Source organism: Manis pentadactyla, chromosome 4 (assembly GCF_030020395.1).
Source record: "Manis pentadactyla isolate mManPen7 chromosome 4, mManPen7.hap1, whole genome shotgun sequence".
Lineage (NCBI taxonomy): Eukaryota > Metazoa > Chordata > Mammalia > Pholidota > Manidae > Manis > Manis pentadactyla.
In genome coordinates this window covers 171,138,844-171,153,914 of record NC_080022.1, presented here as the reverse complement: position 1 = coordinate 171,153,914, position 15,071 = coordinate 171,138,844, and the positions used below count along the sequence as shown (strand labels likewise).

Below are 15,071 nucleotides of genomic sequence, written 5' to 3'. Positions count from 1 at the left end.
TTTGGGGAACAGTTCAGTAGATCACAGTTTACCCACTGAGGGCAGCCAGATCATTAGAGGATTATCAGGCCAAGGATACAAGTCCTAGTCTCACAAAGCCAGACTTAGTTTTTATTTTGAGCATTCCCACCACCCAGTGACTGTATGAATGTTCTCCTGTCCCAGTCTAATAACAACACAGCAGGCACACACAGGGTTTTTATACATTTTTAATGATGGAAACAAAACAGATCTAAAACCGCAGCTTCTGGAAGAACCATTTGTTCTTGCCGGTCTTGTACCTAAAAGGGGGAAAAAAGACACCAATGAGAGGTGCAACAGGGATACAAAATTCCCTTCATGGAGAGTAGCAAAACTGCACCCCCACATCCATCACCAAAGCTGGCTTACCGCTCCTCAAACTTGATCTTGGCCTCTCTTCGGGCCTTGCGTTTAAGAGCAGGGTCTCGGAAGACATCCTTGTTGACGACAGTTTTGTCCAAGGGAATATCCACAGAGTACCTGGGGACAATGGCAGGGAAGCAAGATCAGCCCATACACTGCCAGGGTCTTTATATAACCTCCAAGCACTCCTGGGACACTGGGGTGTCAAGAGTTTGACTCCATAGGAGCAATCCTCAAAAGCTGTGCCAAAGTCCTGATGATTCTTTAGAAAACCCCTAATTTTAACAGACTCAATTTAGATAGATTCAAGCCAATGAAATACTTCACATTTCATTCTCAACTTTCCACTACTCTCTTTCTAGCTAAGAACCGTCACTTTATCAGCCCTTCTTCACTAGGACCATGGCAAATGGCTAGCTTTCTATTGGAAGCCCTTTTATTTAGTGCTGTTCAGGTTCTATCTATGCAGGGCCAGTCTCAAAAGACTGCAAATGCCAGACAGCTAATGCCTCAGTCTCTCTGCCATCCAGCACCTGAGAAACAGCTCTGCCCCTCTAAGTCAGCGAATTAAGAGTAAACATGCAGTCCTGGCAGTGAACTTTCAGGGAATGTGCTGCTGGGCATTGGCAATTATTGTTGGAGTTTCTCAAATTTTGTATTGCCTTCTAACTCTTGTTCTGACGTGTATGTGCTGTACAATTCTGTGAAAGGCCAGCAACTAAAGGGTCTGAAGGCTGAATGGAATTAACTGGGGAAGACTAGTGAGACATACGAAGAGTAAGCTCAGAAGACACTTTTCAATCCTGCTTGGCCAATCTAAGACAGGAAACAGCCCCCAGATTAAAGAGGTAACACTGGAAAGCATGACCACTTTGAGTGACAAATTAAAAAACAATGTCTCTTCCCAACAATGGAATGACTACAAGGTTATCCTTATTAAGCAGGGCAGTGAATGGTGGTCCCTTTCATTCCCTCTTGAAATGCTCACCTTGTGGGCATGAGGTGATTGTAGTTATAAACTTTCACGAAAGACTTGATCTTCGACCTCTTGGCGATTTTCTTCTTGCCCATGGCAGCTGTCACTTTGCGGGGATAGCGGTCAATTCCAGCCACCAGAGCATGGCTGTAGGGGCGGTCCGAGGTGCCATCATCAATGTTCTAAATGAGCAAAAAAAAAAAAAAATCCCATTGTTATTAACCAAGGGCCTATATAGGCCTTGTGCTAGGTGTAAATCATGTATAGAAAAGAACACCCCACCCCCCAGGTCTGAGACCCATTACGGTAAAAAAACAAAAACAAAGCAGACATTCTAAGTGCTACGGTAGATGCCCCCAAGAGTAATGGAGTAAGGGTGGTATTCACTCTAAATAGGAAGAGATTTAAAAATAACAGTGGTTAACATTTACGGAATGCTTGCTCTGTACCAAACACTGCTTCTTAGGACTTTACATCTCAACTTCCTCCATGACTGCACTGCTAGTTGAGGGGTGAAGGCTGGATTCCAAAACTGCAAGCTTAACTTCAGAAACCAGTCTCAGGTAGATGGGGGAAGGGAAACCGAGGGTGCCCCAGTGTCCACACAACAGCCAAAAGCAGGGGTTTATGGGCCAGAGCTTAGGGAGATCTCACAAGAGGCTACAAAATGTATGCAGAAAATAAATGGTTAAGAGCTAAACTACACGAAGTAACCCGTTGGACTAGGAACAATTTCTCCTATTTTTTACAGAATTCCAGCTGCAACACTTAACTACCTGTTTCATCTCAGGTGAATTACCTAAGATCTTTAATGCTTAGCAATAGAAACGAAACCCCTGTGGTTACTGCAAGGACTGGACACAGCAACACCTACCTCTAAGGCAGTGCCAGGCCCACGCAAGCGTTCAGTACACGTTGGCCACTATTATTGAAAACCTTTTTAGTAGAGGATGCGTTGTTTTAGGTGCACAACTCAACACACGTTTGCTTTTACTTTTCATCTTCCTCGACAGAACCCTCCTGCACGCACCGCCCACATACCCGCAGTGTTCAATGGCTAATCCTCCCAAACCATTACTGATTCCCAGCTTTCCGGCTCCCTGAAACCAGCCCGATTCCCGGGATGCAAAGGCGTTAGAGGTTCGTGAGGCTCACCTTCACGATGACTGCTTTGCGTCCGGAGTAGCGTCCAGCCAGAACCAGCACCACCTTCCCGGGTTTCATGAACTTGCCCATTTCTGCCGAGAGAAAGGAGAAGAGGAAGCTCAAAATTCTGTAAACCCAGGCCGTAGGCCTGGAACTCAGGCTGCGCTCATTATCCTCTTGGTCCAGACCGCCCGCAAGCCCTGATCGCGGGACAGGATCCCCTACGAAGCCGCCGGGGACCAAAGGACGAAAAGCACCCGATACTACCCCGCAACGCGACCCCCCAGGCCGCGGATGGCGGCGGATTGGAAGACCCTGCCCAAGCCTACACTCACCGACAGCAAAAACTTAAACCTACAGCGAAAAGGAAGGAATGGCCCTTCCGCTAACCTTTCACCCCAGGGAGAGGTGACCTCACTTCCGATCACGCCTCTCAGGCTTCGCCCCGCCTCTAGCTGGCATTCGAAATCTGTGCTGCGGACCGAAGGAGTCGTTGAAGGGAAAGGGGGCTCTAGCCGTTCATTTATTCAAATCAAACTTTATTAGCATCTCCAATTGTAAACCAGAGCAAAGGAGTCCTATCTTCCTCGTACGGGTGGGAACGCGAGGAAGGCATGCGCAGTCTTTTGACAGCTGCTCTTCAGCCCCCTTGGTTGCAGTTCCTCTCTCTGGCGCTAGGGGGAAGGGGAACACTTTTTTTGTTGTGTTTTGTTTTTGCCTTGGAAGAGTTAAGGAACATTGGAGTGCCCACCGTGTGCACTGCTAGGCGTAAGAGACGAAGATAAAACAAACCAGAGTACTTACACCCAGCATTTATAGTCTAGTGATGTCATAGACATTACCGACTGGAATAAGCAGTAAGGGAGGGGAAGGATGATGATGGTGATAATGGCAGCTGCTCACCCTGTGTCGGACAGAGTTTATCTATTTTTGTACATATATTATCTCACTTGATCCCTATAATAACACTAGGAGTTAGGTACTATTATCTCCATTATAAAGTTGTTGCCCAAAGTCCACAGCTATTAAGTAGTAGAGCTGGGACGCAGACTCAAGCAGTCCTCCTTGAGCCCATACTGTTCACTCTGTCACCATACTGAGCACCTGCTCTGTGCCAGGCAAGATGCTTTACATAAGCCGACAGCCTATTTAATTCTCACAACTCTGCCCTTTGGGTACTTTTCTCCCCTTTAGATGTGAGGAAATTAAGATTCAGGGAGGTTAAGTTATCTGAGGTTAAGTCTGACCAGTAGCATAGTTAGGATTCAAATCTGGGCATGAACCCAGGTCTAGTTGGCTCTCAAACTTAATTATTTCCCATGACTCACTGAAGAGTGTTTTTACATGGTTCTTTAGATGTCCTCTGAGTTTAAGATAAAGAGAAACCATCTTACAGCTTTTGCTCATCTGAGCATTGAAGAATCTGTAGAATTGGTCTTGGGCAAGATGTGGGAATAACCAGGGTTTCATCAATTCTTTTCATGAGGCTCTCCAGGGACCAATTTTTCCTACAGACCATAGAACCCCATCCCAATGTTTTATCACCCAAATTATGTACTTATGTATCTATATTCAAGTATTTTCTGCTTTAATTTGGAACATTTGAGTTGGAAGGGGCCTCAAAGATCATCTTCTCCATCTTCTCAGAGAGGATAGTTCTAGAGCAGCAAAATCAGAATTGCTGGCCCAGAACAAGTTCTTCCCATTCCCAGTCCAGTGCTCTTCCCATTACACCACACTGCCCTGTTTCCGCCTTCATGGTCTTCTCCCAGCCTCTTATCTATTTCTTCATCTTTTGCTCTCTTTGAACATAGAAACCAGACTCAGAAATCTCAGTTGCCTCAGTCTTCTTAAACATGAATCAGATTAGTAACAAATAAAATTACTAAATTCTGTGAATTTCACCTTGTCTTTTAAATCTTTTCTTTTTCCACTTGCTCCCTAACTGATCCAAGCTCTGTTCTTTTTCTTCTCCAGTCCATTTTCAAACTTTGTGTGGGTCAGAATTGTCTGGGATGCTTATTAAAGATGCACCTCCAACCCCAGATTCCAATTCAGGTCTGGAGTGAGTCATATGATCTATAGATCTTATTTTGAGAAGTTCCCCTAAACATTCTTAAGCTCACCACTTATCTGCTTCCAATTCTTCATTGTCTCCCTGTACCAAAGTTTCCATTCTCTCTCCCTTTCTACCTTCCTTGCAGCATAAGTTCCCGATTCCTCCACATCTTTCACATATCCCTTGGGGTCTAGCCAACTCAACTAATCAAAGATCTAACCTCTTCTGAGCCCTGAGGTCTTGCTCTATGTGTCTTTATTCTTCTCCTCCACTGCAGCCAGACAAAATCCTATCCATCCTTCAAGCCACTCCAAAATTCTCCCAGGTAGAATCTCTTCCTTCTCTGTGCCCCCACAGCTATTTAATCCATACTCACCTTTATTATAGAACATATCTTGGTTTGGATCAGTGTGGTCCCTGCATGTGGTATCAGCATGACCTGTCAACTTGTTAGAAATGCAAATTCTCAGGTCCCACCCCAAAGCTACTGAATAGAAAACTCTGGGGATGGGACCCAGCAGTTTGTGTTTAGCAGGCTACCCAAACTTCCAACTGGTTTGCATCTCCTTAGCTAGATTGTGGTTGTTCCTTGAGGATAGGGAGTATGTTTTACTTCTCTCTTTCCTCAGCATTGACTGGCCCAGGCAGTTGGTAGGCACTCAGTATGAATGAATGAGAACAGAGCACTTGAGAAATCTTTAACAATGCTTTGCGGGTTGTACTTGAAAAACAGACCCTGCACTTTCACTGGATACATGTCCATGCCTCTATTGGTGCATATCCTTAGACCTGGGCTGACTGTTCCTCCTCTCCTGCCTGCCTCACCCCAACCCAAGGCAGAGCTCTAGCTCTGTGCTCAGTTAGAAGGCAGATGATATCAGTGACTAGCAAGTATCTGACTGCTGGGATGCTGGTGGGATTGTCTCCATCTGTATACAACTTCAAGCTTCATGAAGAGCTTGATAGGCCAATGGTTGTCTGCCTACCTCCCTGAAGCCCAGTCCTTTGGTAGCCACAATTTCTGGCACACATGTGGAAAATACCTTCTCTTCCACAAAATGATGTTAGAGTGAGGGGGTGGATAAAGGAGAGAGAGGAACAAAAAATCTGGAAGCAGCATGATACAATGAGGTAAGGTGATTAAAACACCATAGGATTTGGATTCAAACCCCCTCACTTCCATCAAATAAAACCTGGATGAAATGTTTATCCTGTCTGCATTTCAGTTTCCTCAGCTATAAATTGGGGATATCATCCTGCCTTACATGTTTTGAGAATTAAATTAGGATGACACAAATCAAAATGCTTCCCATCATGCTAATGCAAAATCTTAATAGAAATCACTTTTTGTGAGGGTTAGAAAAAGATAATACTGGGGCAATCCAGGGCTATGCCATATGGCTATAGCAGTTATTACCTACCCTACACAATATCCAGCCAAATGGACTTAAACGTCTCAATTCCAAGAGTGGCACGTGTGGTGACATCTGCTCTAGGGATGGGACCATAGGTTTGGGTAAGACGGGATGAAAATGCCAAGGCTACTTTTTAGTGAACCTGTTCAGGGGGAAAAAACCACGACTAAAACTGAGCTGACCCAGAGCAGAGGGCAGAGAAGAGGCAGAAAGGCCAGGAGCCAGACATTGCTGGATCTCGATCAGATGGGCTGATACAACACACAGACTTATAAACCAAAGCCAAGGGTGTCTAAAGTCTTTGCAGAAAAGGTATACAAAATACAATGATTTTATTAGTGTCCACAGATACATCATTTTTCCACATTTTATGCTTATTATGTTTCACACAGGACTAATTCTAATGATTATGAATACATGTTAAATAACATGTTGTTGAAAAAAATTAAGTTAAAATGCACTGCATAATACTGTAGACACAAAGTGCAACTGGCAACTTAATACAAGAAATAATGCTGAATCAGTAGTGTTGGGAGCCTATTTGGTTTTCCAGAAAGTGATGCACTTTGCCCATCTTCAGTTAGTCCTCGAGCAGTATGCAAGCTGAATGACAGATATGAACTAAAAATACTAAAATACCAAAGACCAAACAGGACATTCTTCAGTCAGTTTTATAATGAAATGCTCAGCCCCTTGTCTGTCAGCAGTGATCTGCTGCAGTCCCTACCCTGCTGTAGTACCTATCACATGAGCAGACTGCCTCCAGGACAAGTGGAATCACAACCCCAGGAGTGACTGTTGGTCACCAAAGTGTGTTCCCAGCCACCCTTAACTTGGGTGGCAAGGGTTCACTTGAGGAGTAAACTTCTAACACATTTGCTTCTGAGAAGACGGTGTCAGCATCTTGTTGGGAGGCATGCACAGGAAAAGTTACTTGCCAGAGGATGTGGTGCCAGATAACAGTTGTGATTCTTCATAAACAATGAAAAAAACCCATAATCTGTGCTGTGAGGAAAGGACCACCTTGTCAGGAACAGATTTAATTCTTTTACACTAAAAAGGTCTCATGTTAAAATCAATTTGTGGTTAACTCCCTTAGAAATGCTGTTCTCAGTCCTGTTCTGAGTCTCAGAGACAGATGTGGAATAACCACAGCCTCTCTTGGCCTTGGGGTCAGGGAGAAAGGGGCATTAGTATTTATAAAAGGAATTTAAATTCTGGCCCTAGAACCCTCCCAAACCTGCTTTGAGTGAAGGAAGATGGCTCCAACTTGACTGACAGGAGCCTCAAGTTGAATGTCTTCCAGAACCAACAACTCACTATTGCTGTCACTCACTGTCAGAAAGAAAATGGTTAGAGCAACCTAAGTTTTCCAAAAATCAGACATGGCGTGAGGAGTTGGTGCATTAACTGTGTGTCATGACTGACTTCTTTTACAGAGGCTCAAATATATGTACCCACATGTACACTGTGGTTACCCACCAGGCAGAACCTTACCAACAGGGTCCCTGGCATCTTTCTGAAGATGCTAAGTTGGCGGGGCGGACTGCAGTCACTTGGCTAGGGAAAATGTCTTTAACCCCTCCTACTTCTATCTAAAACTAACCATCTATCTTTCCCTTCTGAGCAAAGTGCAGGGCCAAGGCCAAGACCTTCTCATCAAAAGGCATCTTTGATGTTCTTCAGCTGGCGCACAGCCAAGTCTACAGGGAGGCTGAACTTGAGGCTGCTGAGGCGACTGAGCAGGTTGAGGGCGCTCTCAAAGCCTGTGTGTACCATGTAGCTCCAGGGCTGGTAGTGGGGCTCGATGAGTGACCCAGACTTGCAGATGAGGTTCACCCAGGACACGAGACGCTGTTCATTCAGAGCCATGCACACCAAAGCCTTCAACTCTGAGTCTGCACTGCGCTTAAAAGGGTCGTGCTCCGTCAGCACCATGTGGATGGCTGTCAGTAGGCTCTGCTTGGGGGTCACAGCAGTGCCTCCCATAACAGGCAGGGCGAAGGCCTGGGAGAGCTTTCGGGCTGGGGATTCCACATAAGCTCGGCCGTTCTTAGCGTGGTAGTACTTTACAAAGAGCTCCCAGGGGTGCATGGCCTCAGGGGCTGAGGAGAAGGCTGGCAGCAAACAAGCAATGGGGGCCAAGACAAGGCCCATCCCTGGAGAGGCGGCGTACAGTCCGTGGGCCAGCAGGTCCCTCACGGCCACCGTCAGCTCCTTCCGCACAGCCATGGTCAGCTCATCCTTGCCTCCCAGATAGAGGTCCTGGAGGTTGGCAGACGTGATGACGTGGTCATGTGGCTGGTGCCTCAAGGCTAGCTGCTTAACTCGGTCTACTGATACCTCCAGCCTCTTCAGTAAGGGAGAGTAGTCCCTGTCAGCCTGGCCTCTCTGCCACAGGGTCTGTGGGATCTGGCCCGTGGCACAGCCAAACTGGCTAACGGCAAAGATCTGGAGCACTGCCAGCGCTCGCCGCATCAGGTGCAGCCCGGTCTCCTGAACTCTCTTCACATCTTCTGCCTTTGCTGTTTAGAAATCACAAGGACTCATCAGTGAGAGGCCATAATGGCACAGAAAGACATTCAACAAGTCACAAGCTGAGGGCCAGTCTTGCTTCTGAGCTATTGTATGGGTCCCACACAAAGCCAATAGTCACTGAAGATGTCACTGACATCCTAGCTATAGGATGGCTAATAACAGCTATATTGAGATATAATTCATATACCATTCAATTCTCCCATTTAAAGTATAATTTAGTGGGTTTTGAAATGTACAGAATTGTGCAACTATCATCCTAAAGAGAACGCTGTATTATTAGCATTTCCCATTCCCTACTTCTCCCCAACCCCCCAGTGTTGGACAACCCCTAATCTACCCTGTCTCTAGATTTTCTCTCCTAGAAGCTGTACTTACTTTTGTGGTGTCCTGGAGGTAGTTGACTGCTGCCAGTTCTGATGGAGCCATTTCCTGTCTTCCCACTGGCCTTGCACTCACAGTGTCCACTATCTGTCTGCAATGGACTTCCCACTTCATCTGTAATCAGAAGTTACAAAGAGGAGACAGTTAGCCACTTTATGACAGATTTTTTTTTTTGTAGATAATTATTTTTTATTGAAGGGTAGTTGACACACAGTATTACATTAGTTTCAGGTGTACAACACAGTGATTCAACATTTATATACATGATAATTCTAGGTACCAGCTATCACCATATCAAGTTGTTACAATATTTTGACTATATTCCTTATGCTATACATTACATCCTGGTTATTTATTTATTTTACAATTGGAAGTGTGTGTATATATATATATTTTTTTTTTTGTGAGGGCATCTCTCATATTTATTGATCAAATTGTTGTTAACAACAATAAAATTCTGTATAGGGGAGTCAATGCTCAATGCACAATTATTAATCCACCGCAAGCCTAATTTTCATCAGTCTCCAATCTTCTGAAGCATAACGAACAAGTTCTTACATGGAGAACAAATTCTTACATAGTGAGTAAGTTCTTACATGGTGAACAGTACAAGGGCAGTCATCACAGAAACTTTCGGTTTTGCTCATGCATTATGAACTATAAACAATCAGTTCAAATATGAATATTCATTTGATTTTTATACTTGATTTATATGTGGATACCACATTTCTCTTTATTATTATTATTTTTAATAAAATGCTGAAGTGGTAGGTAGATACAAGATAAAGGTAGAAAACATGGTTTAGTGTTGTAAGAGAGCAAATGTAGATGATCAGGTGTGTGCCTGTAGACTATGTGTTAATCCAAGCTAGACCAGGGCAATAAAACATCCACGTATGCAGATTTCTCTCAGAACAGGGGGGGTGAGGTTCTAAGCCTCACCTCTGTTGATCCCCAATTTCTCACCTGATGGCCCCCCTGCAACTGTGCCTGTCTTAGGTTGTTCCTCCCTTGAGGAATCTTACCCGTATGACAAATTTTTTAAGGAAAATAACATTTACTAGTGCCTACTACCTGACAAGACTTTTACAAATATCATCTTATTTAACTGCATGAAACTGGCATATAGTAGCTGGCTCACACAATATTCCTGAGTGAAGGATGAATCATCATTTTATGGATGAGGATAGTGGGGCTAAAGAGGTTAGGAACCTGCCCAAGGGCACAAAGCCAGTGAGTGGCAGAGCTAGTATTTAACTATCTCATTCTAAAGCCCATGTTCTCTCCGCTCTACCACACTGGCTCCCTTACTGACTGACAGGCATCTTAAATAGTACATTAAGAACTGGCACCTTCAGCTATTAGTACTAAGAATGCATTATCATTATTACATCTGCCCATCCTTCTCTTCCCATCCTCTTTCCTGACCTTGGATGAAGTTGATGAACATTTCCAGGTCTCGGATCTGAGTTTTCAGCTGCTCAACCAACTGTTCTTTCACCCGGGCTGGGTTGACAATCTGAGCCACAGCTGCATCCACACGCTGCCGGAGCTCCTCGGTGGACAGTGAACTGATGTCTTCATTCAGATTCATGTCCAATTTCTTTATTAACTCATCTATGATCACCTATTAAGACCACAAGCAATGAGCACACCCTTTGGAATTTTCAGAGAGAGGATGAGGAACAATTTTTACTAGTATGCTTTCTACCCTTAAATGGAAATCAAAGACACCAAGTGCTAAATTTGAGAGAGAAAATGCTGAAACTGCTGAGTAAGGTGAGGGCACAGACCCTTTACTTCTCTTATAGTAACAAGGATTCTTGGTTCTTCTCAGACAGAAATAGCTCCTCTCACTGCAGGTTTCCTACCAGGCCAGGCAACTTCAAGAGAACAACAGTGTGAATAACTCAAAGTGGCTAATGATCCCCAAAGCCTCAGTGGTAGCTTCCCTCAAGGTCTCCATGAGAATACTCATGTCTCTTAATTTCTAGTCTTTCTTATCCTTTCTTGCCCCACTCCAGCTAACTAAAGAAAAAACATCAAGGTACATTACAGCCAAAATACCTAACAACATTAGGAACAACTTGAAATCTAGTTAATGTAACTCCAGCCCAGCCAGAAAAACAGCCTCATTACGGGGAGGGACAAACATGTAGCTGTATTTCTATCTGTAGATTTACCTGTCTACCTAGGTGTTGCTTAAAAAAAACATGGCATTAAAGTCAGTCTGGATTCCTGGAATATTTAACAACTAGTGGTGAGGAAAAAGCTAATTTACACTGTATGATGTGCTCAAGCAGAACTGTTTCAATGGTCAAATGAAAGAAATTTCTACTGTTATTATTATATATTGCTATTATTATTATTATTAATAATGACCTCTAAAACAAAACAGCTCAATAAACCTATTATAAAAGCTTTGGGATTGGTGTTTTCATGTGTGAATAAAGACTGGTCCCATGTAATAGCAAAAGTTCCCTTTGAGTTGAGCCAGCAAAGGGATTCTCAGTAAGGCCACGGGTGAACAAGACAGATTCACAAAATGCTGTGAATGCTGGAAGGTACAAGGCAACTTTAGAAAGTGGTGGACGTGCCCCTGGTGTTTCTCACCCGCTGTCTTTCCAAGACCACAGACTGTGGCAGGGAGTCATAGCTGCCCTCTTGATAAGCAAATGTTTCCAAGTCATCTAGCTGGGTTTTGAGCTGCAGTATCAGTTCCTTCTGCTTCTCCCGTTGGGTTTCCAGCCGTTCCCGTTTCTCCTGCTCACTCTAGGATGAGAAAATACTCAGGGCTATTTCACAGGAAAAGGAAAATTCAGGGCACATTAAGAATCCTCTCAACCCAATAATGACTAGTAAAATAAAACATTTCTAAATAATCCAAATGAAATATAGAATTCATAAGGTATATTCAAAAATAATAATTACTTCACCTAGGGCAATTTATTAAATGTGTGCTCTCTTTAAGAAAGTATTTGTCCCTCACTGGAAATAGGATATGAATACAATGGGGCCTTTTGTTAAGACTGACTTTTTTTTACCCCCCACAGGTATAGTTAGGATTGAGACATTTTAACCAAGACAGCCTCCCAGGAATTAAACATGCTATCCTCCACAGCCAATCACCACTGAACAACTCCTGAGTACTTTCTGCAGCCAAATTTTACAAGAGAATCTAGACGTATGGGTGTAGAGAACGGATTTATAACTAATAACCAGTTTTCTTAAGGTTCACAGCCCCTCCAATGTATTAGAGACTTCTACAATAGCAAAAGAATAAACGCAGGTGCCTGGGGCAGTGAAAAAATTCCAAAGCCAAGTAATACTGGTTGGAAGGTAACAATGTTAAACAAACAAAAAAGACTGGTAAATTTCCCTGACCAGTGACTCCTTTTCCCACTGTTGGCCACCAAGTAATTTCAACATTTAAATTATTAAAAACCCTTCAGGGTGGCAAAAGCCTGGCCAATGTACTCTCACACACCGGTTCTTGCTTGCCTTTCCTGAGTAGCAAAACAAAACCAGGCCAACCAGCACATCATCTGCAGGTGTAAAAGGCTGCATGTTAAACTATTAAGTCTACAGGAAATTAAACTTAACCTTAAACTTGTACTTACCAAACCCTCCAGAAGTGAGGTATGAGAGAGAACAAATAAAAAACAACAAATTAACTTTTTGTTCAAAAAGCAATTCTCTTGCTTCATGAAAGCAAGCCCCTTTTCAAGAAACTCCCTCCCCAATCCACCCCCCAACCCCCAGAAAGCCTGGATATCCTTTAAGATAAAGTTTCCTTGATTTCCCCAGGCAATACTGATCATTTCCTTTTCTGTATTTTGTACACACTTCTGCTCTAGCTCGTCACATCATAATTATTTGTTCAGGATTCTGTCGCCCCCAGTCTATGAACTCCTTAAGGCAAAGCCCTTGACTGTATACCACGAATGCCTAACACAGTGCCCAGCACAGGGTAAGCTCTCAACAGACGTCTGTCGTGTTACTGAACTAAACAAGGTACAGAACACAGTCAAATAAATGAATTCTGACTGGAGGAAGTTACCTAACAGCCCAAGGAGAAAGAACTGGGGACACTTTGTGTTTTCATTGTATCCCAACTTTAGGAAGCCACGGAAGAAAGACACCAGCCTTAAGTTCTGATTCTGTTTTCATGAGTATGTCTGTTGAACTCTGCCACTTGTGATGCTAGTTACAGTACACTATCTACTGAAGTGTGGGCAAATTTGAACAGTGAGAATAAAGAGCTCTGGGCAAGGCAGGAAATAATTAGAAATAATTTCCCATATGAAGTGAGATAAAACACTGGTTTAAAAAAACTTAGAACTGATAAGAAGTAAATCATTTGGTTCAAACATGGCCCCTAACTCTGGCACTACCAGCTCATGTGTCAATATATACACACACACAAGATTATGGCTGCTTATTAGACGTTTTGGGCACTACATTTTTTTTTTTAAGTTGAACTCTATTTCCAAAAGTGGAAATGAACAACCAAAAGAAGGTCCACACAGACCCTTTGGTGCTCCTCACTACTGAACAGGGCCTAGCCACAGTAATTCTTCCTATTCTTTCTGTTCCTTAGGAAGTCTGGCTATTTGATGGCTGCTACTTGCGCAAGGAGCAGTATGTGGAGAGAAGGGTGGAACAGTAAACACGGGACTGCAATGGGAACATTTCAGATTAAAATAAGCAAGTCAATATCTGTTACTGATAAGTCATCGTCTTTAAAACAAATTTAAGTCAGGAGAAAGCCACATGTGGGTGATAACTTGAAGAATAAAAAGGTACAGAGAAGACAGCGAGTCTCTTCAACACCTCCAACAAGCTGTCTACAATTGTGCACTTCCAGAGATTGAGGCTGTAAGGAATTGTTCCCTTCGTATGAAACACAGATTCTCATTACTTAGTGTAGGCTAACAGAATGGATCTTGTCACTGTAACCAAAGGGGCTTCGTTTAGAATACGTAGTTATTAAGCAGGATGGGGGGGAGTTTTAAAATACCAGCATTAAGAAATTCATATAATCAGGAATTGTGTTTCTTTCAATTACTAAGAGACCCTGCTCTTCATCAAAGCTCTTGTCCAGACAGGATAATCTAAAGATCGAAGACGTTCTCTAGATTCCAGGAAAGCACGGAGAGAGAATAGATCTAAATTTCCATGGATTCCAATTCACTTGCCCTTCACTGGCCAATCCCCAGGTCGGAGTACTCTATCAGCAAATGTGCCCAAGACTTAGATACTTTATGGGGCGATGGCAGGGTAAGCGGAGGCAACACTGCTTCGGTCGGTTGCTCTGTTATCCTCTGAATACTCTTTGCTCATCGCTCCTGTCCCTCCTGTCATCACACCGTAGGTGGACACCTCTCTTCATCACATTCCCATGCCTCTCTGTCCCCCTGCCCTTCAGCAGACCCCACACACCTGTCTCGTCTCGGATGCGCGTATTCACCTAAACCAGACGGCTTCTCACCACTGCTCCTCTCGGTCCGCATTAGTATCGCCACCCAGCAGCCCTTGTTCCCATCTCTCTCTGGGCGCGTCCCCAGCTGCTCACCTGGTCCTCGCTCCGCAACCGCAGCCGGTCCTCCGGCAGCCTGTCGCCATCGTCGCTGGCGGGGTCCTCGGGTCCCCTGTAACCCAGGACATGAGGGCAGCCGCGGAAGGCGAAGTCCTCGAGCTCGCGCAGGAGGCGCTGCTGCTCCGCCGGCGCCCCGCGCACCACCTGCCGCAGGCGGAACTGTACCTGCGCGAAGTGCGAAGACAGCGCGAGCAGCGCCGAGTCCAGCCGCCGCCGCTCGGCCCGCAGCCGCCGCAGCGTCCGTCCGGGCGAATCGGGCGGGGAGCCTGGGACGGCGCCGGGCTCCTCGGCCGCCGCCTCTTCCGAGAACGCAGCCGCCCCAGGCCCGGCCTCCGCCACCGCCCCCACCGGGGCCCAGCGCACTGCCTCGCACGGTGGCAGTGGCTCCTCTTCCTCCTCCTCTTCGTCTTTCACCTTAGGTCTAACTGCCGCCACCACCGTTACCGGCTCCGCAGCTGCTTCTACAGCCGCCATCTTCCCGGAAACGCCGCCACACGTCAGCCGCGCCCCCTTGCTGCCATGGCAACGGCGCGCGGGATGGGAAACCCGAGGAGCAGGTGGGCGAGGCTCAAC

The 15,071-nt window shown here is 44.9% G+C and overlaps 2 protein-coding genes across 2 annotated transcripts; both read right to left on the bottom strand.

Moving 5' to 3' along the window:
- Positions 1-191: 191 nt before the first annotated feature.
- On the bottom strand, positions 192-2,913 carry RPL27 (ribosomal protein L27). The gene is made up of 5 exons (XM_036883299.2): positions 2,842-2,913; positions 2,516-2,598; positions 1,373-1,542; positions 391-501; positions 192-281 (listed from the first exon to the last, which is right to left on the bottom strand). The coding sequence occupies exons 2-5, from the start codon at positions 2,594-2,596 to the stop codon at positions 233-235; spliced, it is 411 nt and encodes a 136-aa protein (XP_036739194.1). The 5' UTR covers positions 2,597-2,598; positions 2,842-2,913; the 3' UTR covers positions 192-232.
- A 3,365-nt stretch (positions 2,914-6,278) lies between these two features.
- RUNDC1 (RUN domain containing 1) lies at positions 6,279-15,036 on the bottom strand. The gene is made up of 5 exons (XM_036883292.2): positions 14,475-15,036; positions 11,513-11,671; positions 10,328-10,526; positions 8,894-9,013; positions 6,279-8,505 (listed from the first exon to the last, which is right to left on the bottom strand). The coding sequence occupies exons 1-5, from the start codon at positions 14,970-14,972 to the stop codon at positions 7,640-7,642; spliced, it is 1,842 nt and encodes a 613-aa protein (XP_036739187.1). The 5' UTR covers positions 14,973-15,036; the 3' UTR covers positions 6,279-7,639.
- Positions 15,037-15,071: the final 35 nt, after the last annotated feature.

What these genes read in the sequence shown, in the direction of transcription:
- RPL27 (XM_036883299.2), bottom strand. Translation starts at nt 2,596, where the DNA reads ATGGGCAAGTTCATGAAACCCGGGAAGGTGGTGCTGGTTCTGGCTGGA. An exon ending in AATCACCTCATGCCCACAAG is followed by an intron (nt 502 to 1,372) that starts GTGAGCATTTCA and finishes CATTGTCCCCAG; the next exon opens with GTACTCTGTGGATATTCCCT. An exon ending in AAGATCAAGTTTGAGGAGCG is followed by an intron (nt 282 to 390) that starts GTAAGCCAGCTT and finishes TCCCCCTTTTAG; the next exon opens with GTACAAGACCGGCAAGAACA.
- RUNDC1 (XM_036883292.2), bottom strand. Translation starts at nt 14,972, where the DNA reads ATGGCGGCTGTAGAAGCAGCTGCGGAGCCGGTAACGGTGGTGGCGGCA. An exon ending in GTTCATCAACTTCATCCAAG is followed by an intron (nt 9,014 to 10,327) that starts GTCAGGAAAGAG and finishes TTCTGATTACAG; the next exon opens with ATGAAGTGGGAAGTCCATTG. An exon ending in ACCTCCAGGACACCACAAAA is followed by an intron (nt 8,506 to 8,893) that starts GTAAGTACAGCT and finishes ATTTCTAAACAG; the next exon opens with CAAAGGCAGAAGATGTGAAG.